The 26,485-nt window shown below is 35.8% G+C and overlaps 1 protein-coding gene across 1 annotated transcript in view; it reads right to left on the reverse strand.

Moving 5' to 3' along the window:
* Positions 1 to 26,485, reverse strand: part of CNTLN (centlein) — a 236,370-nt gene that overhangs the window by 67,701 nt on the left and 142,184 nt on the right. Inside the window, exons 16-18 of the mRNA XM_058168055.1 lie at positions 17,812 to 18,018; positions 10,176 to 10,338; positions 483 to 555 (exon numbers count right to left, since the gene is read on the reverse strand). Of these exons, the coding sequence (XP_058024038.1) occupies positions 483 to 555; positions 10,176 to 10,338; positions 17,812 to 18,018 (443 nt within the window). The remainder of the gene's footprint in view (positions 1 to 482; positions 556 to 10,175; positions 10,339 to 17,811; positions 18,019 to 26,485) is intronic.

Genomic DNA, 26,485 nt, shown 5'->3' on the forward strand with positions numbered 1-26,485 from the left:
AGTCTCAATTTGGCACTTTTTAAGCCACAGTACATTGTCTGTTTTATCCAGCTGGTGTTATGTTGAAACCCCTGCTACTGCACACTGAAGAAATTGGTCTCAAAGTCCTGACTACTAGGGATTAGAGAGGGAAGGAGAAAATATATAAGCAACCAACTGCCTTCTTATAGATTGTTTTTTAAATAAAAAAAGAGAGGGAGTGGGACACTGACAAATAAACTTCCAGATGACTCGGACCCTTATAGTTAAACTGCTTTTTCTTACTGTAAGTGAATATGAAGTCAAATTATTCTAAGACATCATTTTCTTGCTCTTTCTTGGAGAAGAGTAAATTTCTTTTCTTTAAATTATAATGATCTTGGTGCATCTATTTTATTTTAGATATTTGTGAGCTATACTGATGACTATTGTCGATCCAGATGCTTTCTATCCACAAATGTAAATATAATTTTGCTATTACAAAAGGCTTTATGTATTCTTACCTTTGTAAGGATTGAATGCCGAATTTAGAATCTTTTTCCTTTGGACAGTTGTTACTAGTTCACCTTTGTTTTTCTACAAACACAAGAAAAAATATTATATTAATATGATTTACATGTTTCCACAAATACACACACAGACAAAGTGAGTATGTGTGTGAGTGAGTGAGTGTGTGTGTGTGTGTGTGTGTGTGTGTGTATAAAATCCAAGACAGAGAACAAGAAAACGGCAAAGCCCTCCTCCCATATATAAAAGGCACCACAGACAGAATCAGCAAGATCCTCCACAAACACAACATCAAGACAGCATTCTGCACAAACCGAAAAATATCCACCATCCTAAGAAATCCCAAAGACAAAATTGAGTTAGAAAAACAAGGAGTATATGAAACCCATGCACCACCTGCAGCACCACATACATCGGACAAACCAACAGAAGAATAAGTGCACGCATTGAAGAACACAAGAACTCAGTCAAAAAAGAGGAACTAACTTCTTCTCTGGTCCAACACCTTAAAGTCACAGGACATGACACTGACTTTAAAAAGACCAGAACTATCGCCAAAACTGAACACTTTAACAACAGAATAATCAGAGAAGCCATCGAGATAGAAAAACGCCCACACAGCATGAATAAACGAGATGATACCTCCCACCTACCAGCCATTTGGAAATCCGCCCTTATCGACAAAAGAGTCCCTAACATGAAGAATGACGCAAGACCCACACTCACGAGTGCCACACAGCATATCATCACCATACATCCACGCGGAAAGCAGACTCAAACCCACACCGATAATGAAGCACGACCACCTCCCACCTACCAGCCATTTGGAAATCCGCCCATATCGACAAAAGAGTCCCTAACATGAAGAATGACGCAAGACCCACACTCACGAGTGCCACACAGCATATCATCACATCCACGCGGAAAGCAGACTCAAACCCACACCGATAATGAAGCACGACCACGGACCAGAAGCCAGACCGCAGCTGCATCATTAGACATTTCAAACCCCTCCAATCCATACATGCAACAGACTGACACCCACCATGAAGATGTAGCACGACCACGAACACGAAGCCAAACAACAGCAATGCAGCTTATCAACTCAAATCCCCCTGCAACTCAGACTAACCTGAGCACAATCAAGCCCCCACACCCAAACAGAACACACCCTCATCCAATCAGAGCACAGCCAACCCCACCATCCAATCAGAGCACAGCCAAACCCCCAACCAATCAGAAAACACCTCCACCCCATCAGAGCACAGCCAAGCTCTCACCCAATCAGTTCAAACCCCCACTAGCAGTTAAAAAGGAAGAAACAGCTGCAATCACACATTGCTCCCAGAAGCACGAAGCTGAAGCCTGAAGATGACGAATGAGACTTCGTTGAATCGTCACCAAGACACTTCCAATTTTACGCGGGAGAAAACCCGAATAACCAAAGACCTACATACACACACACACACACACACACATATACATGTATGTATGTATGTATCGAGACCCATACGCGGGAGAAAACCCAAATAACCAAAGACCTACATACAAACACCCGTGAAAACCTCAGAGAAAACACACACACACACACACACACACACACACATATATGTATGTATGTATGTTTCCGTAGATATATATATATATATATATATAAATTTACGTTTTGCTGATAAAGAAATAAAGGGAGACTAGTATAGATCTATTTCGAGCTATTTAGTTCTCATCAGCTAGCCATATACTTACTCGGATTCAAACTTGGGCTGCCTGCACGTTAGGCAGTTGTATTAACCTCTGAGCCACAAATTCTCCTACCTTTATCAGTTTGAGCCAGGGGAGAGATTAAGTGTTTTTCTGTCGAAGCACCTGGTCTGCCCCAATATGGGAGGGAGCATACTGCTTCCCTTTTGCCTTTCAGCTCCAATCCATATTGCTCCCTCCCCATATTATCAATTATCAATTTTGTGTTGTCATCCTGAGGAGCCTCCCCAAATAACTTCCATTCCATTGTTAAAGGTTAGGAAATCTTTATTTCTACGTGAAATGAAATGAAACGTTCACTAGAATTAGCTAGCTCCTCCTACCTCTTCCTAGAACAGAGATTCTTAAGTTGACTGACCAAATTATCCCTTTTTCCAGTCTCGAATAATGTTGTGACACCCACCAAAAAAAGAAAAACCCACCAAAACCACCCATCAAAAACCAGACAATCACCAGCAGTGATTGTCCCAAACTAGATACTTGACTCACAATCAGTCGATTACAAAGTACTCCATTATAGACTATACCCAAATTATTCTATTGGAGTGATTACCTTTAATTTAAGGACTACTGTTCTTTCATAACAATGCTTACGCTTGACTTTCTTTAATCTGTCTAAATATTCAAGCAAATATGTGTTTCAATATCTTAACAGACATTTGCATCAGAATGTTGTCAGATAGAAAGAGAATTTTCTGTTTGTTTGTTAGTTAATCCAATTTACATAGCTGTCCATCTCACAAAACAAGTGAATCCGGATGGAATAAAGCAAAGCTGAAAGAATTAATAAATACCTAAAACAATTATTCTTGTTGTTATTATTAGAAAACCTTAAAACTATATAAACAAAATTAAAACAAAGAAATGATAGGCAGTTAATATATTAAAAAATTCTCCCTTTTTATGACTCTGTAATTCCTTAATTCAGGGTAGAATACTAATAACATATTAACTGAAAATGATAAGGGTGCAGCATCCTACAGACAACTGGAAAAATTATAACATATGCATGCAATTTGCTTAGTACAGTGCTTCTCAATCTTTTCTTCACCACGGACCCCCATAAATAATTTTTGGGGCCACAGACCATGGCTATTGACCACCAAGACTTAACTTGAGATTTAAATTGAGATTTAGGAACACAAGTTAAAATAGGAAAAAAAATGGTAAGTGAACACCTGTCTACCCTAGACGAGTTCAAATCACCAGGATTGGATGGATTACACCCCAAGGTTCTGAAGGAACTGGCAGACGAGATCTCAGAACCACTGAACTATATCTTTCAAAGATCCTGGAGCACAGGGGAATGCCAGAGGACTGGAAAAGAGCTGATGTAGTTCCCATCTTCAAAAAAGGAAAAAAAACAGGAAACTACAGACCTATCAGCCTGACCTCAATACCAGGGACGATTCTGGAAAAAATAATCAAGCAACGAATCATTGAACACCTAGAAGCAAACAAAGTAATAACCAAAAGCCAACATGGGTTGTCAAAAACAGATCATGCCAGACTAATTCCATTGCATTCTTTGACAAAATGACAAAATTAGTGGACCAGAGGAATGCTGTCGATATAATTTACTTGGACTTCAGTAAAGCATTTGATAAAGTAAACCATAACCTACTACTAGATAAAGTAGAAAAATGTGAGTTAGATAGCACCACCACCAGATGGATTCGTAACTGGCTGACCAACCGCACTCAACGAGTAGTCCTCAATGGAACTACATCCACATGGAGGGAAGTATGCAGTGGAGTACCGCAAGGTTCTGTTTTAGGCCTAGTACTCTTCAACATCTTCATCAATGACTTGGACAAGGGGATAGATGGGAAACTCATCAAATTTGCAGATGACACCAAGCTGGCAGGAATAGCCAACATTCCAGAAGATAGGCTCAGGATACAGAAGGATCTTGACAGACTTGAACATTGGGCGCTATCTAACAAAATGAAATTCAACAGTGAAAAAAGTAAGGTTCTACATTTTACAAAATGCACAGGTACCGTATAAGTGGTACCTTGCTCAATAGTAGTAACTGTGAGAGGGATCTTGGAGTCCTAATGGACAACCACTTAGATATGAGCCAGCAGTGTGCAGCAGATGCCAAAAAAGCCAACACAGTTCTGGGCTGCATAAACAGAGGGATAGAATCAAGATCACGTGAAGTGTTAATACCACTTTGTAATGACTTGGTAAGGCCACACTTGGAATATTGCATTCAATTTTGGTCGCCACAATGTAAAAAAGATGTTGAGACTCTAGAAAGAGTGCAGAGAAGAGCAACCAAGATGATTAGGGGACTGGAGGCTAAAACATATGAAGAACAGTTGCAGGAATTCGGTATGTCTAGTTTAATGAAAAGAAGGACTAGGGGAGACATGATAGCAGTGTTCCAATATCTCAGGGGTTGCCACAAAGAAGAGGGAGTCAAACTATTCTCCAAAGCACCTGAGGGTAGAACAAGAAGCAATGGGTGGAAACTAATCAAGGAGAGAAGCAACTTAGAGCTAAGGAGAAATTTCCTGACAGTTAGAACAATCAATAAGTGGAACAACTTGCCTGCAGAAGTTGTAAATGCTCCAACACTGGAAATTTTTAAGACAATGTTGGATAACCATTTGTCTGAAATGGTGTAAGGTTTCCTGCCTGGGCAGGGGGTTGGACTAAAAGACCTCCAAGGTCCCTTCCAACTTTGTTATTATGTTATGTTATGTTAAATCATAACATAAAGTTTCTTCAAACTTTCATGGGCCCCCTCCTGTGATGACACCATGGCCCCCTCCCAGTTGAGAACCATTGGCTTAGTACATTCATATTTTGTTTGACACAAGTAAAGATTTTATTCTGTGTCTGACAATTGGATGGATGTTGTTATTGTCCCCTTGTACAAAGGCAAAAATTACAGGGGATTAGAGCATTAAATATATCTGAAAGGGTATGAGAAATGTACATGAGTACTTCAAAAAGAAGTAAGTCAAAATTTAAAGAATAAAAGACCCTGTAATAAAGTGTTGTAGGGAAGAAATGGCATCCTGACCAGTTTTCAAAAATAGAAATGAATTTATGTAATATTCATTTCATTGTTTTCTCTTACTTATTTCTTTTCCCCCATTTCTTTTAATTTTTTTCTGTTTCCATAATGGTGCTTACTCAGTAACACAATGGTATGTATGTGACATGTACTATTGCAAAATGCGATATAGGTCAGTTTTCACATTGTTATTTCTAATAGGGTTAACTATACTTGCGTATGATTTATGTTTTGTATGAGCTGGGCCCAAGTGGTGTTGTATCACAATGCAAATCCTTAAAACTGGATTTAGTGGTCAATTTATTATTGTAAATGTGAACGTATATAATATAATACAATCTGAACATAGTTGACAGTTGTAGAAGATTTTAAATCATGTCAGTGTAATATAAATAATGTTGCACAATTTGAATACCTGCCATTTATGAAATACAGCAGGTTCTGGAGAACCGGTAGCAGAAATTTTGAGCAGTTCGGAGAACCGGCAAATGGAGATTTTGCAATATTCTTCCCCTAGGAGTGGGGAGGGAATAGGGATTTTGCAGTATCCTTCCTCTGGAGTAGGGTGGGAATGGAGATTTTGCAGTATCCTTCTTCCCCTGCCACACCCACCAAACCACACCCACAGAACCGGTAGTAAAAAAAATTCACCACTACCATTTATTAATATGTTTTAGAGGAACAATGGGAGTATGTAAATGACATAAATTCTCTGTTTCCAAGATATTCACTAATCTATGAGGAAATCTTTAAACATGCTATTGAAATGGCAGTCACAAATTAGTTACCAATCCTACTTAAAAGAGGTGTATGTCCAAGATTAGGATATGCCTGCATTATTCAAAGTGAGGAAATAGAAAATTAATTAATATCAATTAATAAAAGATCTAAACAAAATTCTCGAAGGAAAATTATTGGATTCAAATATAAAAGATTATCTCTACTACGAAATTGCTAGATGGATTTTGAAGGAAATTAAAAGAGCTAGTGAACTGTCCTTTGCAAATATGCTTTCCAAAACTGATAGTGACAACTACTCTTTTGCATAGTCCTTTTGGGTTGTGAACTTAAACTTTGGATCACTGGTAGTAGGTAAATGTTTTTATATTTATCTATCATTTTATATTTATCTTCTTATACCATTTTATAAACCCAGAGTCACACGGGGCTCCAGTGACGTCACCGCTCCTGCTGGGTGCTCTAACAGAGCACTCCGTGTTAGAAGATTGTAAAAGTCAGTGAAACAGAAAAAAATCACTGTTCACTGAGCTAGGCATACCCTATGGGAAAAAGGGGGTTATGCAGAGTTGTGGAAAAGTGGAAGATCTGACAGGGGTTTGCTCTTAAGAGCGAATTTTCCTGGATTTATGGTCCCGCCGAATTCCACTCCCTCCAACTTCAAGCACGCTCCTGGTTTTTATCAGGAAAAAGGAGTAGGTGGTCATTTCTGCTCAAAAGGACTTATTAAATTGATTGATCTTCTAAGCAGACGGGAATTTCACAAGCGTTCGATCTTTGATGTAGAATCAGCACGGCAAGTACCGACTCCCTTTCTGAAACCTGAAACCTTTCTTTGTCTTTGATTAATTGACTTTTAAAATGGCGTCTGAAAGTGAAAGTAAAAAATTTTTAGTACGATAAAGTAGCGTTATTTGTGGATTGTTACAAACGGAGTTTTTTTTATACTGAAAGGAGGGAAGGAAAGTTATTAAGTTTAAATTCCTGATTCTTTTGAAGACAGAATGGCAGCTAAACCTTTAAAGCCTTCTGGAAGAAGGGGATCTGAACCAAGTCTTGAGGAAATATTGAAAGAACAATTAAAACTTTCTGAAGATAGGCAAAAAGAGATGATGGAGAATTTTAATGCAAAAATAAGAGAAGATATTCTCATGGCAGTTCAAGGACTGAGTAAAAAAATTGAGGGATTGGAAGTGGAAATGCAACAGATCTCTCAGTCAAATAAGCATTTAGAAGACAAAATGAAAAAAGTGGATCAAAATGAAGATCAGGTTGTGATATTACAATATAAACTTATGGAAGGAGCTCTTAGAATTCGTGGTATGCAAGAAGAGCGAGGAGAAGACTTAAGAAAAATTATATCAGAAGCATTGGCTGAATTTATTGAAGTGGAACCCCAAGAGGTAGCTTACCAAATTGATAAAATATATAGAGTTAATTCCTGGATTGCAAGACAGAGAAAGCTTCCTCGGGACATTGTGGTTTATTTTGTGAAAAGGACTATGAGAAATCAGATTCTGCAAGTTTCATATCAGACAACTTTAAAAATTGGAGAACAGGAGCTGAAGGTGTTGAAAGAGATTCCTTCAAAGATGTTAAGAGATAGGAAGGAATTTGCTTTTTTTACACAAGAACTTAAAAAACATCAGATTCAATTCAGATGGGAGGTGCCAGTTGGACTGACAGTATTCTATCAAGGAAGGAGATATAGAATTGATACTGTTTTAAAGGCAAAGGATTTTCTTTCTACAGTTTTGAAAGTCGAAATAGAAGTGATAGAAAAACTTTAAGAGATTCAAGAAGGCGTGGTGATCCAAGAGCCTTCATTGCTGCCAGTATTAGAGGAACCACAAGAGCAAAGGGTGACAAGAGGAGCTCTTAAGCGTAAAGAAGAGCAACAGTCTCAAAGTAAAAGCCAGGATCCCAGCATGGAAGCTGTGGGAGGAGCTAGACGGAAGATACCGGAGGAGGAGCTTCCGTTGTCTGCTTCAAAGCTTCAGGAGGCCAGTAATGGCAAATAGAATTTTGTCATGGAATGTTAATGGCTTGAATTCAGCTCAGAAAAGAAGGAAAATATTTCACTACTTGAAACAATTTAAAAATGATGTGATTTGTTTGCAAGAGACACATATAAAATTATCAGACCAAAAATATTTAATTAATTCAAAATTGGGTAACCATTTTGTTGCATCAGCTTTGGAAAAGAAGCATGGAATTGTTGTATATATCAGGAAGGATATACCAGCTAAGTTAATTGAGGCAGATATTCAAGGAAGATTTATTGCTATTGAACTGGTGATAGATGCAAAAAAGACTTTGCTGATAGGTATTTATGCACCTAATCAGCAACAAGAAAAGTTTTACAAAATGTTACATGAGAGGTTGACCCTATGGGATTATAGTTCGTTTATTTTATTAGGAGACTGGAATGGAGTAATTGATACAAGAAGGTATAAGAGAACCTCCTCCAAGAAGATACCTATACATGCAAAACTACCAAAATCCTTTTTTGAAATGATGGAAGACTTTGAGTTTAGAGATATATGGAGGTTACGGAATCCAGATGAGAGAGATTTTACTTTTTTTCCCGATAGGCATCAATCTTTTTCACGTATTGATTTTATTTTAAGAGGTGGTTTAAGAATGCCTAACTTTAAACTATATTATGAAGCAGTAACCCTTTCAGTAATAAGTGACTGGTTTAACTTAACAGAGGAAAGAATTTTGAATATAGAAGGTTATGACTTGTTATATGGATGGCATGCGTACTTATTTTATGAAAAAAAAGTGGATAGGGCTTTTAAGAATCATGTGTTGAGAAGTGCTCTTTTGCGGGTCTGGAAAAAATATTCCTATAAATTAGATTATAAGATTCCTATATGGGCGAGCCCTAGACATGCAATAGAGAATATAAATATAGAACAAAAACAGGAAATGATTACTTATAAAGAACTTTTGTATGCTGAAGGAGGTAGATTGCAATTAAAATCATTACAGGTATTAAATGAAGAAGGGAGGAATTATACTTGGTTTCAATAAGGGCAAATAAGTGCTAGATGGAAAGAAGATCAAAAAATTGGTATAATGCAAAGGGAGGAAAATTTAATAAAGCAAATTAGAAATCAGACCCAGGAGCATATAAAGAGATTGTATAATGTGTTGCTTGAAATAGATTCGGAAAAGGATTTGGTAAAGGATTGTATGATAAAATGGGCACAGAATATTCAGGAACCAATAATGTTGGAAACATGGGAGAAAATTTGGGTTAGAAATGTTAAGTTTACACAAGCACAGAATTAAAGGGAAATTTTATAAGATGTTTTATAGATGGCACTTAGATCCCAAAAAATTATCACGTATGTATTCTAATATCCAAGCGAAATGTTGGAGGTGTGATTGTGATGACGCTACATATTTTCATATTTGGTGGACTTGCAAGAAAATTAAGGTCTTTTGGATAAGAATTTGGTGGATTATTCAAAATGTACTGAAGAAGAAGATAAAGTTCCTGCCACAATTTTTCCTTTTGGGAATTATAACGGATTGTACAGGGATTGAGACTAAATTGATTCTGAATTTAATAACAGCAGCAAGACTGTTGATTGGACAATACTGGAAGAAGGAAGAGATACCTACAATAGAAGAATGGATACTGAAAGTTACTAATTTGGCTGAGATGGCTAAAATCTCAGCTTTTTTAAAAGACAATACGCAGGAAAGATATTTAATTGAATGGGAAAAATGGATTGATTATCTACAAAACAGATATCAGATTAGAAATATCAGATTGCCTTTGAATAATTAGAAAGTTATTTTATGTAATGGGGAGGGGGTTGGGAGATGAAAAGCTTTGGATGAGGTTAATTGGATTGGAAGGGAAAATTTTATTCTATGTTTGGTTTATGTATAACAATACCTTGTGATTGACCCGGGAAGCTGGGGGGGGGAGGGGGTTTTTTGGGAGGGAGGGGGGAAAAAAGTTTTTGTTTTTTAAAACTCTTTCAATAAAAAAATAAAAAATAAACCCAGAGTCACTCCAGTGGTGGGATGGGTACATTTACATTATATATAATAGACGTTATTCAGTTACCTTTAAATATTGGTCAATGGCATTAAAAAAGCAGCAAAAGTGAATGCACTGAAGTAATTCAAACCTTACCTTTTTCTGAGGTAATTTGCTTTCATTTTCTAAACACATGCTGCTTGGGATTATTTTATTATTCTCGATCTTATTTTGTTCTTGCTGTTCATTTCTTTTTGTCAGTGAAATATGATGTACTGCTCTTGTCTCCAGGTTTTCAGAATTCAGTATTTCAGAGTCACTAAGAAGAATGCATTTGAAAAAAAAAAAGATTTACTGGTCTTAGATTTAATTGCCTATAACTGACCAATTGTAGAACAAAGAAAGCCATTGCTGTAACTTCTGTACATTTAGAATTATAGGAAATGCACTTATGCAGAACCCTCATTGAGAATCTTCTACAGCCGAAAACATTTTTGGCAGAAGATGCATCCCATACTGCATGCTCCTGGGAATGGCTCCCTTCTCTCAGTGATTCCTAGTTATCTGTGTGAATAAAAATATGCAGAAGAAATCATCTTGGATAACATGGATATAGAAATAATTACTTGAAGAACTAAGTGAGTAAGTGCTATTTCATTATCCTATCCATGTATCCCAAACAAGGGTGATTAACAAACTTTCCCATAGAAATGGGGCAAGTGGTCTTCTAAAAAAAAGATAGATGACAGAACTACTTCTCCAAACAATACATCAATCCACACCTAAACATCAAGATAGTACTGAATTGATGTGACAATGAAACTGTGATCATTTACAAATTATCAAACTGTGACAAGGTTTTACATGTTGAAGAGGGAGATTCATATCAAATAGGGAAAAGTCGTAGAAGAAGCTACAGGTCCTATAGAATACGCTCTGATCTGCAATTGAATAACTTAGCATAAGTAATAGAAGTCAACGGAGGAAAAATTATAAGGAGTCCACTGGGCCAATAAACCTAAAAATCAAAAAGCATTTAGAAAGAAAAAAGAAGAACCATCAGATTTCAACTTAGATATATGAAGCAGCATAGAATGGAGTTGGTGGGAGACGGCTTTCCAGTTCAATGTGCTGAGATGACAGCAACAGGAAAAGAAAATAAGCATATTTATAATGTACAGGACATTTTTGAGGTATCAAACCAATGTCTTAATTTCCTGATTTACTTAGTTGAAAGTGCTGAATGAGATATGCTATTTTGCTTTCCTGAGCAATATTTGTGACACTTGTTTCTTGAAACAGAATATAACATTTGTCATCCCTCATTCTAAATAAACATTTCAGGTTTTCAAAGAAGGATGCACTGAAGGAACAAATACTGTCCAATGAAAGGAGGAATCCCTAAATGAGCACTGATGCATACTGAACTTCCTAAGGTGAAGTTGGTTATTGAACTTCAAAGGGGTTCTCTATATAAGGTCCATTATCTTAGAAGATGATTGTATGATCTTATCACTGGAAAGTGTTTAAGGTCATATAATGTAGAATCAGAATGAATAGGAATAATAATAAGCTATTCTATTTGTTTCTAGAGAGGTTGAGCAGCTCAAAATCTAAGTTCCCTGATCTTCACATTTGTTTTATGTATTGTAATGCATAGGAGGTCGCTTGTCTTAGCTACAACACAATAAAATTAGGTTGATCAGTACCATAAGTGAAAGAAATATACAAAAGGAGTCAAGAATGTGAAAAAGGAAGAGAAAACAATGTGCACATTCCACAGTGCAGATGCCATCCCTCCCAGACTACTGCTGTTTTGTCAGCAGTCATATTATTTATGCAAAATGGGGATGATATGAACTTAAAAAGGGAGAATGTAACAAACTTTATAAATAGGCAATGCCTACTAGAGGGAGGGACGGAGGGAATATATCTTAATGTCAGTTCAAGCCTTCTACTATAGCCAGAGTAAATAAGAAGCAAAAACAACTATTGATCCTGGGAATGCTTGGAATTCTGAAAGCAGGAAAGAATGAGCTCAAGAAAAGAGAACCTCTAAACTCTAATCTCCCCATAAAAAGAGACCATAGAAGGGTTTGTTTTTTGGGGGGAACGGAATGGAGGGGAGTTGAGAAGTGTTTTCAAATGAGTCTTGACTCCTGTCTACTGCATGGACTAGTACCTGCAATTATCTTGGCAAGTTTTCAGAAGTGATTTGTCTGCTTCCTAGGGCTGAGAGTGAGTGACTGGTCCAAGGTCACCCAGCTGATTTTGTGCCTAAGGCAGGACTAGAACTCCCTAATCTCCCAGTTTCTAGCCTGATACCTTATATGCTATACCAAACTGGTTTTCCCATAGAGTGTTAGTCTTCCCTAATATGTACTGTAACAGGCTTTATGATTTGTGGAGGAGAACGTGATAATAACAATAAATTAAAAATAATAGGCCATACAGCAGTACAGTAGAACTTCTGGTCATGAACGCTTCTGACCATGTGTCGTGTCCCACTCCTCCGCTGACGGCCGGGTCAGGGAAATCTGAATCAGGCGTGCCTCTGCAGCTCTGCCAAAGTCCTAGCAAAGTCCTCAGGGCAGGCAGGAGACCAGAAAGTGACTTCAGCAAGATATGTTTAGACTTTGCCTGACTCAGAGAATGCCAGAAAGCAGGTCCTTTATATAGGCCATGGGGTGTGGCTCCATGACTCAGCACTTATCCAGGCCTGCCCCTCCCTTCCTTCTGTTGCCTCCGTCTATCAAGTCTTCTGACACGAGGGTCACTCCAGTCTGCAGCTGTTGGCAATTGACCTCCCTCAGGCTCACATGCTGTGGAGGAGGGGGAGGGGTCTAGTTGCTCCGTTTGCCTGGGCATGGAGCCAGAGCTGGGGGCTGGAGATACTTGCTCTTCTTCAGCCTGTCTGGGCATGGAGCCAGGGCTGGGGCCGGGAGGCATACTAGGACATTCCTCCGTGTTCGGAAGCAGATAAGAAGGCCCCGGCTGTGGTGAGATCGGACGAGATACAACACCATGACCAAATCGGGTTCCAATCAAAAAATTCACCTTTTCTTTCCACAGCTGATTTCCCCTTCTGCGCCATTTTTTTTGTAAGCGCCAAATTTCCAAAATTAGGTTCAGGTCATGACCAAATCAGTTTGCAATCAAAGTTATAGAACGAATTATGGTTATGACCAGAGGTTCTACTGTACTTGATTCACTGATCAGCTGTTCAGCTAGTGGGGCAGCCGCAGCACTGGAACTGGTGGTGACAATGAGGCCTAGGAGCATTGGAGGCACGTAAGTGCATATTTTGGGGGCAGCAACAGTGAATTTATTGGCTTCTTTAAAAAAATCCTCAGGTGGATCATCTGTAGCCTGCAGAATATATGTTGTGCAGAACACTATCCATTGTTAGGATCAATTCAAGTTTGGCAATGATAAATTCAGCACTACTAGCAATGAACTTTTAAACCTATATCACTGATGGCTCTAAAGAAGACATTTCACAATAGGCAAATCTGATTGCAAACAATTTATTTTGGAGGAAGTGAGGGTTTAGACTAATTCTTATTTTCCTTTTTCTTCAACTACAAAAAGCTGAGGGGTACGTTTAGAGTGGGTGGATTCATTATAGTAATGACTGCTAAAAAACTGCACTTGGTACTGAGCTCACGGAAACGAGCATCAGGCCCCTGATCATTAATGATAATTGGTGTGTCAGTCAAGCTGGTAGTGACTATAGACTACAGTCTACAGTGTAGCTTTGACAATAAGCTTCTAATTACAAGCACTTTATCCCAAAAGAAAGTTAGCCGGAGATATTATCAATTACAATTAACCTGTTTCATACATTTTTGGCATTATGGATGACATCTCTCTTCAAGAGAAATTTGAATATCCAGCTTTAAAGAACATGTCTCAAATATCTCATGGACACAAACTCAAAAGTAAGTGGCAATCCACCATCAATCTGCTACACCAAGAGATGACAAACCTTTCAAATGCACTTAGAAGCAGGGATATGTTAGAGCAGGGCTGTCAAACTCATGGCCCACAGGTGAGATGCGTCACGCTCAGTTTAGCGAAGGGGGACAAAGTTGTGATACATCACATGACGATGCCAGTTTGACACCCCTGTAATAGAGGCATCAAACTGTGTCTCTTTAAAACAGTTAGTAAATTGGCCAACAAGAGGGGATTATATTCTAAGTTTAGTTTTGACAAATGGGGATAGGGTATTAGAAGTTGATGAGGGAAAACTTGGGTTCCATTGATCATCAATGCACCATAATGGTTTGATAATATTACCCAGCAAGAAAAAGAAGTCCTAATCCCACTATATAGGGTTTTAGTCAGAATACTGTGTCCAATTCCGGAGACCTCACTTTAAAAAAGATATCAATAAGATTGAGCAAGTCCAGAGACAGGTAATAAAAATGATGCAAGGTTTGAGGGACAAAATATTTCTGAATATGTACAGCCTGGGAGACAGAAGGGAAAGAGAGGAAGAGGACATTACTGAAATCTTCAAATATATTAAGGGTAGGAATAAGGTTCTAGAAGGCGGTATTTTCAATATTAAGCAAAAATCAAGAACACAGGCATAATCTCAAACTGACAGGAGGAAAGCTCAAAAGTATCGTTAGAAAGCATTACTTCAAAGAAACAATAGTGGAAGCCTGGAACTACTTTCAGCAGAGATAGCGGGTGAATCATCAGTAACTGAATTGAAACATGCTTGAGATAAACATGTCTATCATCCAACAAAAATTAAAATAAAAAAATAATAATTAATAATTAAAAAAATAAATAAATTAAAAAGAAAAAAGAAAAACTCAAAGGGCAGACTTGATGGACCATTGAGACTTTTTCTTTCATCAGTTTTCTGTTTGTGTTACTTTTTATTATATTATGTTTTATTATATAAAGAGCCACAGTGGTGCAGTGGTTAGAATGCATATTGCAGGCTAATTCTGCTTACTGCCAACTGCCAGGTGTTCAAGTCTCACCAGCTCAAGGTTGACTCAGCCTTCCATCCTTCCGAGGTCAGTAAAATGAGGACTCAGAGTGTTGGGGAAATATGTTGACTCTGCTTAAAGAGGGCTGTAAAGCACTGTGACGCATATATAAGTCTAAGTGTTATTGCTACTGCTGTAATAGTATTTATCCTGAAAAATAACTATATTTTTGAATATAAAGAGATATTCAAATTTTCTAAATTTCAAAGTCATACATAAATAGCAACACAGTATCCTTCATATTTGCATTTTATTAATTCTTTTCTGATGAGCTGTGTTAATTTATAGGGCATCAATATGTTATTAAGTTATTATGATAACATTTTATATAAGAGCGCATCTGTTTGACGTATAACATATCCCATATGCATTTTCCATTAGGAAATTTGAGGCATGGAAAACCTCTTGCTCCAATTGGGTTCATATTTAGCAGATGTAATAGTTATTTTAAAAAGTCTTCAGCATTGAATAATCTTAAATCATAGTTACCATTGGCTTTAATGGGGACTCCAAGGTTAATTAAACTGACAGAATAAGAACTTAGGCTCCAATTGTGAAGTCAGTGATTAAGTCCTACATTCCTTAATTTGGATTATTTTCATGCTTCTATTTTCTCTAACCACAAATAAGTTGCAATAGCAAAGAAAAAAATTATGATTGTGGAGCCAGTAGTTGATGCTAAAAATCTCTTCAAGCAATTGTGTCTGATCATATATTATTCAGAATTTTTTGTGTCCACCTCCCTCGTTTATGCTGGAGCAGTCATGAGGAAACCCATTTGAAACCAATTATGGTTTATTCATGGTTGTGCCATTAAGATAACTATGGACCAGATCATTTGTTTAAAGCAAATGTACAAATCAACTTATCATAAATTTAAACTATAAATAGCTGAATTTGAGTAATATATAAAATTTAAAGTTCTGCAAATGAGAACTAATAAGTTTTCTTTCTTTCTATCATATAAAAGCTAAACCATAAGCAATTTTCCAGAGATCACTAATTAATAGCATTAATTAGTCAATTATTTAGCAAATAACACAGTGGATAGTATACTGTACAGTTTAGATGTTGGACTACTACCAGAGAAACCCAGATGAAAGTCCATCTCAACTGTAGAAGCTCACTGGGTGATTTTTGAAAAAGCAGTCATTTTTAGAAAAATCTACCTGCTAGGATTTTTGTGTGAAGCAAAATGGGAAGAAAAACTATTATTTCAGTTATTTTAATGTACTATATAAGCTTGTAAGCTGTTGAAAATTATCTGATTTTGACAGCTTTTTAAATTCATAAATCCACATTCATACATACATACTTTGACCCCTGAAGAAAAGGCAAGATATCAATCCAACAAAATTAAAATAAAAATAAATTAAAATCCCCAGTGACACAAAAGTGATATGAAACAGAACAATGCATATTTATAATATGATTGTGATTATGAATTGTAATTATTCAACTTTTTTAAAAAAAAAAATATGTGGTAGTCCAGATTACAATTTTGGCTTTGAGTTTATTGTAACTCTGTATTTTGGCAGAAAAAGTGAAAAAATAACTTCAAGGTAATGAGAAGGAATGCCTTTGGATTGTAATACATCTGTTAAAAAAGGACAGATAATAAAATAAATTAAAATCCCCAGTGACACAAAAGTGATATGAAACAGAACAATGCATATTTATAATATGATTGTGATTATGAATTGTAATTATTCAACTTTTTAAAAAAAAAATAAGACAGTGAAAAAATAACTTCAAGGTAATGAGAAGGAATGCCTTTGTATTGTAATACATCTGTTAAAAAAGGACAGATAATAAAATAAATTAAAATCCCCAGTGACACAAAAGTGATAAGAAACAGAACAATGCATATTTATAATATGATTGTGATTATGAATTGTAATTATTCAACTTTTTAAAAAAAAAATAAGAAAGTGAAAAAATAACTTCAAGGTAATGAGAAGGAATGCCTTTGTATTGTAATACATCTGTTAAAAAAGGACAGATAATAAAATAAATTAAAATCCGCAGTGACACAAAAGTGATATGAAACAGAACAATGCATATTTAAAATATGGTTCTAATCATGAATTGTAATTATTCAACTTTTTAAAAAAAAAATAAGAAAGTGAAAAAATAACTTCAAGGTAATGAGAAGGAATGCCTTTGGATTGTAATACATCTGTTAAAAAAGGACAGATAATAAAATAAATTAAAATCCCCAGTGACACAAAAGTGATATGAAACAGAACAATGCATATTTATAATATGATTGTGATTATGAATTGTAATTATTCAACTTTTTTAAAAAAAAAATTATGTGGTAGTCCAGATTACAATTTTGGCTTTGAGTTTATTGTAACTCTGTATTTTGGCAGAAAAAAGTGAAAAAATAACTTCAAGGTAATGAGAAGGAATGCCTTTGTATTGTAATACATCTGTTAAAAAGGACAGATAATAAAATAAAATTTAAAGTTCTGCAAATGAGAACTAATAAGTTTTCTTTCTTTCTATCATATAAAAGCTAAACCATAAGCAATTTTCCAAAGATCACTAATTAATAGCATTAATTAGTCAATTATTTAGCAAATAACACAGTGGATAGTATACTGTACAGTTTAGATGTTGGACTACTACCAGAGAAACCCAGATGAAAGTCCATCTCAACTGTAGAAGCTCACTGGGTGATTTTGAAAAAGCAGTCATTTTTAGAAAAATCTATTTGCTAGTGTTTTACATATGCACAGTGTCCTTCTACAGAGCTAAGTTAATGAGAGCTGTACCTGCTTTCACTCATATCTTCCCAGCCGTCCTTACTGAAGTTCTCAAGTGCACCGCTCATATCCTTGATGGACTGATTGCAAAGAGACTGATGTTCCACCAAGCTCTTTTTCTTTCCCATTTTCAATTTAACATTGGTGAGGCAGAGATTAGCACACCAGGCAAAACTTATGATCACAGGAACAATATCTAAGGAAGAAGTATTCATCCTTGTTTGCAATAAAGCAACTAATAAATGTTATGTCAATGTATCTTTGAGCCTCTGCTGTAAGCAAATTTTTGAATTTGGGCTTAAGTAACTTAAGCACTGAGATTGATCACTGTGCCAGAAAAGAAATTTCACACTTTAGGTAGAAGATACCATAACTGAATGTTTTTCATTCCAGAATTTCAAATTAGAAATTGCTCTAGAAGGAATTAATAAAGCGATTACTTCCTACTATAATCCAGTAGTTTGGGAAAGACATCTTCAAGGGTTCTATATTATGCCAAACCATTCTTGACAGCTATGTCATTAAAATTATGTATCATAAACTTCTTCTATCCCACGGGTGACAGCTACGACATCTTCTATCACTCAATTTGTTTTCCATTACTCACTCTATCTTAAGATAAATGAATGTGAACATTTCTTATTCTCAGTTATTACTTTAATACGTTTGTCATTTAGTAATAATGAGATGAGAACCTTCATTACCTAGAAAAAACTACTGTACTTACAAGCCATTTTACAAATATAAAAATAAAAAAAAAATTATGTGGTAGTCCAGATTACAATTTTGGCTTTGAGTTTATTGTAACTCTGTATTTTGGCAGAAAAAAGTGAAAAAAGTGACTTAACGATTGTTTTTCACACTTGTGTCAGTTGCAGCATCCCCATGGTCACATGATCAAAATTCAGCCATTTGGCAATTGACTCATATATATGACGGTTGCAGTATCTCGGGGTCATGCGATCACCTTTTGCAACCTTCTGACAAGCAAAGTTAATGGGAAAGCCAGATTCACTTAACAACCATGATACTAATTTAACAACTGCAGTGATTCACTTAACAACCATGATACTAATTTAACAACTGCTGTGATTCACTTAACAACCATGATACTAATTTAACAACTGCTGTGATTCACTTAACAACCATGATACTAATTTAACAACTGCTGTGATTCACTTAACAATGGTCTCACTTAGCAACAGAAATTTTGTATTCAATTGTGGTCGTAAATTGAGGACTACCTATATCATTTTTTGGTGGTTAAAAAAAGGGACATTATACCAAAACATTGATAATGAATACTAAAATTGGTGAGGCAGAGATTAGCACACCAGGCAAAACTTATGATCACAGGAACAATATCTAAGGAAGAAGTATTCATCCTTGTTTGCAATAAAGCAACTAATAAATGTTATGTCAATGTATCTTTGAGCCTCTGCTGTAAGCAAATTTTTGAATTTGGGCTTAAGTAACTTAAGCACTGAGATTGATCACTGTGCCAGAAAAGAAATTTCACACTTTAGGTAGAAGATACCATAACTGAATGTTTTTCATTCCAGAATTTCAAATTAGAAATTGCTCTAGAAGGAATTAATAAAGCGATTACTTCCTACTATAATCCAGTAGTTTGGGAAAGACATCTTCAAGGGTTCTATATTATGCCAAACCATTCTTGACAGCTATGTCATTAAAATTATGTATCATAAACTTCTTCTATCCCACGGGTGACAGCTACGACATCTTCTATCACTCAATTTGTTTTCCATTACTCACTCTATCTTAAGATAAATGAATGTGAACATTTCTTATTCTCAGTTATTACTTTAATACGTTTGTCATTTAGTAATAATGAGATGAGAACCTTCATTACCTAGAAAAAACTACTGTACTTACAAGCCATTTTACAAATATAAAAATAAATGGACACAGCTAAACTCATTAACTGGATGAGTGATTTTAAGTCATTTTCTCGGTGAGAGAAAAAATAGGAGGCAGGAATACTAGGTTCACTGCCTTGACTTGATCTATGTATTTCTGTGTTTGTGTGTATATATGTCAGTGTATGTGCATAAAACATACATGAAATAATTAGTGTGGATGGTCCTTAATTTAAAGGACACAAAACAGCTTGTAGACATCTGGTACCAAGCTGAAATGGGTCATTCAAAATTTATCTAACCAAATTAAGAGGAAAAGTGTTTCTCCTCCTGTGTCGACATGTCACAAGATAACTAAACTGACTTCATAGGCTTGCCTGGGAATCCTTAGCTGTCAGCAGTGAATATGCAAAGGGCCAGCAAATTAAATCAACCTGCCAAACTGTCAATTTCAAGCCTCATGACTACATGAAAATAGCATCACTAGAAGAAATCAAGCATTGCCTTCTTTTGGGTTTCCTGGCACCTATTCAAATACTCATGCAGTTGTGTCCACCTCCTCGTTTATGCTGGAGCAGTCATGAGGAAACCCATTTGAAACCAATTATGGTTTATTCATGGTTGTGCCATTAAGATAACTATGGACCAGATCATTTGTTTAAAGCAAATGTACAAATCAACTTATCATAACTTTAAACTATAAATAGCTGAATTTGAGTAATATATAATTACTCAATAAGTAATATAGTAATATATAGTAATATATAGGGCCGGGTTATCTACGGGACCGCCTACTGCGACCAGATACCTCTCACCGACCCGTGCGCTCTCACAGAGAGGGACTCCTCAGGGTGCCGTCAGCTAGGCAGTGTCGTTGGCACGCCCAGGAAGGGCCTTCTCTGTGGGGGCTCCCACCCTCTGGAACGAACTCCCCCCAGGACTCCGTCAACTTCCTGACCTTCGAACCTTCCGTCGCGAGCTCAAGACACATTTATTCATCTGTGCAGGACTGGCTTAGATTTTAAATTTAGAGGGGTTTTAAATTGATTTTAATATTTATATTTTATATTTATATTTCTATTTTTAATAATTCGGGCGCTAGAATAAGTTTTTTAAGGATTATTTTAATTTGTATATTGATGTTTTATATGCCTGTGAACCGCCCTGAGTCCTTTGGGAGATAGGGCGGTATATAAATTCGAATAATAAATAAATAAATAAATAAATAAAATAAAATTTAAAGTTCTGCAAATGAGAACTAATAAGTTTTCTTTCTTTCTATCATATAAAAGCTAAACCATAAGCAATTTTCCAAAGATCACTAATTAATAGCATTAATTAGTCAATTATTTAGCAAATAACACAGTGGATAGTATACTGTACAGTTTAGATGTTGGACTACTACCAGAGAAACCCAGATGAAAGTCCATCTCAACTGTAGAAGCTCACTGGGTGATTTTTGAAAAAGCAGTCATTTTTAGAAAAATCTACCTGCTAGGATTTTTGTGTGAAGCAAAATGGGAAGAAAAACTATTATTTCAGTTATTTTAATGTACTATATAAGCTTGTAAGCTGTTGAAAATTATCTGATTTTGACAGCTTTTTTAAATTCATAAATCCACATTCATACATACATACTTTGACCCCTGAAGAAAAGGCAAGATATCAATCCAACAATTAAAAAGTTCAGTACAAGGCCTTGTCTGAACAATATTTCTGATTGTCTCTGAATTACGTATATAAAGTAGTATATTATGTATATAAATTCTATATAAAGTAAAATCAATAAAAGATAAGAAACTTTGTTACTTATAACTTATGAAATCACTATAAAACACCTGATTTCAGTCTTAGAAACAACTTTTGTTATGTTGTGGGATCTAAGGAACCTATGCAATTCTACTTACAGTTACAGAACTAATTTTCAACGATCATTCAATTACACTCAGTACAATGACTGTGCATAAAACATACATGAAATAATTAGTGTGGATGGTCCTTAATTTAAAGGACACAAAACAGCTTGTAGACATCTGGTACCAAGCTGAAATGGGTCATTCAAAATTTATCTAACCAAATTAAGAGGAAAAGTGTTTCTCCTCCTGTGTCGACATGTCACAAGATAACTAAACTGACTTCATAGGCTTGCCTGGGAATCCTTAGCTGTCAGCAGTGAATATGCAAAGGGCCAGCAAATTAAATCAACCTGCCAAACTGTCAATTTCAAGCCTCATGACTACATGAAAATAGCATCACTAGAAGAAATCAAGCATTGCCTTCTTTTGGGTTTCCTGGCACCTATTCAAATACTCATGCAGTTGTGGCTAATTTTGCATGCAAATTTCAGTCAATAAACTCAGAACAAGACCTCCCAAGATATTTCAAAGACTCTGACAGTATTTTTTCTGCATACCAAATCGACAGTAGTTGAAATTCAATTTCTATTTGCTAGTGTTTTACATATGCACAGTGTCCCTTCTACAGAGCTAAGTTAATGAGAGCTGTACCTGCTTTCACTCATATCTTCCCAGCCGTCCTTACTGAAGTTCTCAAGTGCACCGCTCATATCCTTGATGGACTGATTGCAAACAATTTATTTTGGAGGAAGTGAGGGTTTAGACTAATTCTTATTTTCCTTTTTCTTCAACTACAAAAAGCTGAGGGGTACGTTTAGAGTGGGTGGATTCATTATAGTAATGACTGCTAAAAAACTGCACTTGGTACTGAGCTCACGGAAACGAGCATCAGGCCCCTGATCATTAATGATAATTGGTGTGTCAGTCAAGCTGGTAGTGACATATAGACTACAGTCTACAGTGTAGCTTTGACAATAAGCTTCTAATTACAAGCACTTTATCCCAAAAGAAAGTTAGCCGGAGATATTATCAATTACAATTAACCTGTTTCATACATTTTTGGCATTATGGATGACATCTCTCTTCAAGATAAATTTGAATATCCAGCTTTAAAGAACATGTCTCAAATATCTCATGGACACAAACTCAAAAGTAAGTGGCAATCCACCATCAATCTGCTACACCAAGAGATGACAAACCTTTCAAATGCACTTAGAAGCAGGGATATGTTAGAGCAGGGCTGTCAAACTCATGGCCCACAGGTCAGATGCGTCACGCTCAGTTTAGCGAAGGGGGACAAAGTTGTGATACATCACATGACGATGCCAGTTTGACACCCCTGTAATAGAGGCATCAAACTGTGTCTCTTTAAAACAGTTAGTAAATTGGCCAACAGGAGGGGATTATATTCTAAGTTTAGTTTTGACAAATGGGGATAGGGTATTAGAAGTTGATGAGGGAAAACTTGGGTTCCATTGATCATCAATGCACCATAATGGTTTGATAATATTACCCAGCAAGAAAAAGAAGTCCTAATCCCACTATATAGGGTTTTAGTCAGAATACTGTGTCCAATTCCGGAGACCTCACTTTAAAAAAGATATCAATAAGATTGAGCAAGTCCAGAGACAGGTAATAAAAATGATGCAAGGTTTGAGGGACAAAATATTTCTGAATATGTACAGCCTGGGAGACAGAAGGGAAAGAGAGGAAGAGGACATTACTGAAATCTTCAAATATATTAAGGGTAGGAATAAGGTTCTAGAAGGCGGTATTTTCAATATTAAGCAAAAATCAAGAACACAGGCATAATCTCAAACTGACAGGAGGAAAGCTCAAAAGTATCGTTAGAAAGCATTACTTCAAAGAAACAATAGTGGAAGCCTGGAACTACTTTCAGCAGAGATAGCGGGTGAATCATCAGTAACTGAATTGAAACATGCTTGAGATAAACATGTCTATCATCCAACAAAAATTAAAATAAAAAAATAATAATTAATAATTAAAAAAATAAATAAATTAAAAAGAAAAAAGAAAAACTCAAAGGGCAGACTTGATGGACCATTGAGACTTTTTCTTTCATCAGTTTTCTGTTTGTGTTACTTTTTATTATATTATGTTTTATTATATAAAGAGCCACAGTGGTGCAGTGGTTAGAATGCATATTGCAGGCTAATTCTGCTTACTGCCAACTGCCAGGTGTTCAAGTCTCACCAGCTCAAGGTTGACTCAGCCTTCCATCCTTCCGAGGTCAGTAAAATGAGGACTCAGAGTGTTGGGGAAATATGTTGACTCTGCTTAAAGAGGGCTGTAAAGCACTGTGACGCATATATAAGTCTAAGTGTTATTGCTACTGCTGTAATAGTATTTATCCTGAAAAATAACTATATTTTTGAATATAAAGAGATATTCAAATTTTCTAAATTTCAAAGTCATACATAAATAGCAACACAGTATCCTTCATATTTGCATTTTATTAATTCTTTTCTGATGAGCTGTGTTAATTTATAGGGCATCAATATGTTATTAAGTTATTATGATAACATTTTATATAAGAGCGCATCTGTTTGACGTATAACATATCCCATATGCATTTTCCAAGGTTGACTCAGCCTTCCATCCTTCCGAGGTCAGTAAAATGAGGACTCAGAGTGTTGGGGAAATATGTTGACTCTGCTTAAAGAGGGCTGTAAAGCACTGTGAAGCATATATAAGTCTAAGTGTTATTGCTACTGCTGTAATAGTATTTATCCTGAAAAATAACTATATTTTTGAATATAAAGAGATATTCAAATTTTCTAAATTTCAAAGTCATACATAAATAGCAACATAGTATCCTTTATATTTGCATTTTATTAATTCTTTTCTGATGAGCTGTGTTAATTTATAGGGCATCAATATGTTATTAAGTTATTATGATAACATTTTATATAAGAGCCACAGTGGTGCAGTGGTTAGAATGCATATTGCAGGCTAATTCTGCTTACTGCCAACTGCCAGGTGTTCAAGTCTCACCAGCTCAAGGTTGACTCAGCCTTCCATCCTTTATAAGGTAGGTAAAATGAGGACCCAGATTGTTGGGGGGGCAATAAGTTGACTTTGTAAAAATATACAAATAGAATGAGACTATTGCCTTATACACTGTAAGCCGCCCTGAGTCTTCGGAGAAGGGCGGGGTATAAATGTAAACAAAATAAAAAATAAAAAAAAATAAGACAGTGAAAAAATAACTTCAAGGTAATGAGAAGGAATGCCTTTGTATTGTAATACATCTGTTAAAAAAGGACAGATAATAAAATAAATTAAAATCCCCAGTGACACAAAAGTGATATGAAACAGAACAATGCATATTTATAATATGATTGTGATTATGAATTGTAATTATTCAACTTTTTTAAAAAAAAAAATATGTGGTAGTCCAGATTACAATTTTGGCTTTGAGTTTATTGTAACTCTGTATTTTGGCAGAAAAAAGTGAAAAAAGTGACTTAACGATTGTTTTTCACACTTGTGTCAGTTGCAGCATCCCCATGGTCACATGATCAAAATTCAGACATTTGGCAATTGACTCATATTTATGACGGTTGCAGTATCTCGGGGTCATGCGATCACCTTTTGCAACCTTCTGACAAGCAAAGTTAATGGGAAAGCCAGATTCACTTAACAACCATGATACTAATTTAACAACTGCAGTGATTCACTTAACAACTGTGACAAGAAAGGTTGTAAAGTTGGGCAAAACTCACTTAACAATGGTCTCACTTAGCAACAGAAATTTTGTATTCAATTGTGGTCGTAAATTGAGGACTACCTATATCATTTTTTGGTGGTTAAAAAAAGGGACATTATACCAAAACATTGATAATGAATACTAAAATTGGTGAGGCAGAGATTAGCACACCAGGCAAAACTTATCATAAATTTAAACTATAAATAGCTGAATTTGAGTAATATATAAAATTTAAAGTTCTGCAAATGAGAACTAATAAGTTTTCTTTCTTTCTATCATATAAAAGCTAAACCATAAGCAATTTTCCAGAGATCACTAATTAATAGCATTAATTAGTCAATTATTTAGCAAATAACACAGTGGATAGTATACTGTACAGTTTAGATGTTGGACTACTACCAGAGAAACCCAGATGAAAGTCCATCTCAACTGTAGAAGCTCACTGGGTGATTTTTGAAAAAGCAGTCATTTTTAGAAAAATCTACCTGCTAGGATTTTTGTGTGAAGCAAAATGGGAAGAAAAACTATTATTTCAGTTATTTTAATGTACTATATAAGCTTGTAAGCTGTTGAAAATTATCTGATTTTGACAGCTTTTTTAAATTCATAAATCCACATTCATACATACATACTTTGACCCCTGAAGAAAAGGCAAGATATCAATCCAACAATTAAAAAGTTCAGTACAAGGCCTTGTCTGAACAATATTTCTGATTGTCTCTGAATTACGTATATAAAGTAAAATCAAGTAAAAGATAAGAAACTTTGTTACTTATAACTTATGAAATCACTATAAAACACCTGATTTCAGTCTTAGAAACAACTTTTGTTATGTTGTGGGATCTAAGGAACCTATGCAATTCTACTTACAGTTACAGAACTAATTTTCAACGATCATTCAATTACACTCAGTACAATGACTGTGCATAAAACATACATGAAATAATTAGTGTGGATGGTCCTTAATTTAAAGGACACAAAACAGCTTGTAGACATCTGGTACCAAGCTGAAATGGGTCATTCAAAATTTATCTAACCAAATTAAGAGGAAAAGTGTTTCTCCTCCTGTGTCGACATGTCACAAGATAACTAAACTGACTTCATAGGCTTGCCTGGGAATCCTTAGCTGTCAGCAGTGAATATGCAAAGGGCCAGCAAATTAAATCAACCTGCCAAACTGTCAATTTCAAGCCTCATGACTACATGAAAATAGCATC

Source organism: Ahaetulla prasina, chromosome 2 (assembly GCF_028640845.1).
Source record: "Ahaetulla prasina isolate Xishuangbanna chromosome 2, ASM2864084v1, whole genome shotgun sequence".
NCBI classification, from domain to species: Eukaryota; Metazoa; Chordata; class Lepidosauria; order Squamata; family Colubridae; genus Ahaetulla; species Ahaetulla prasina.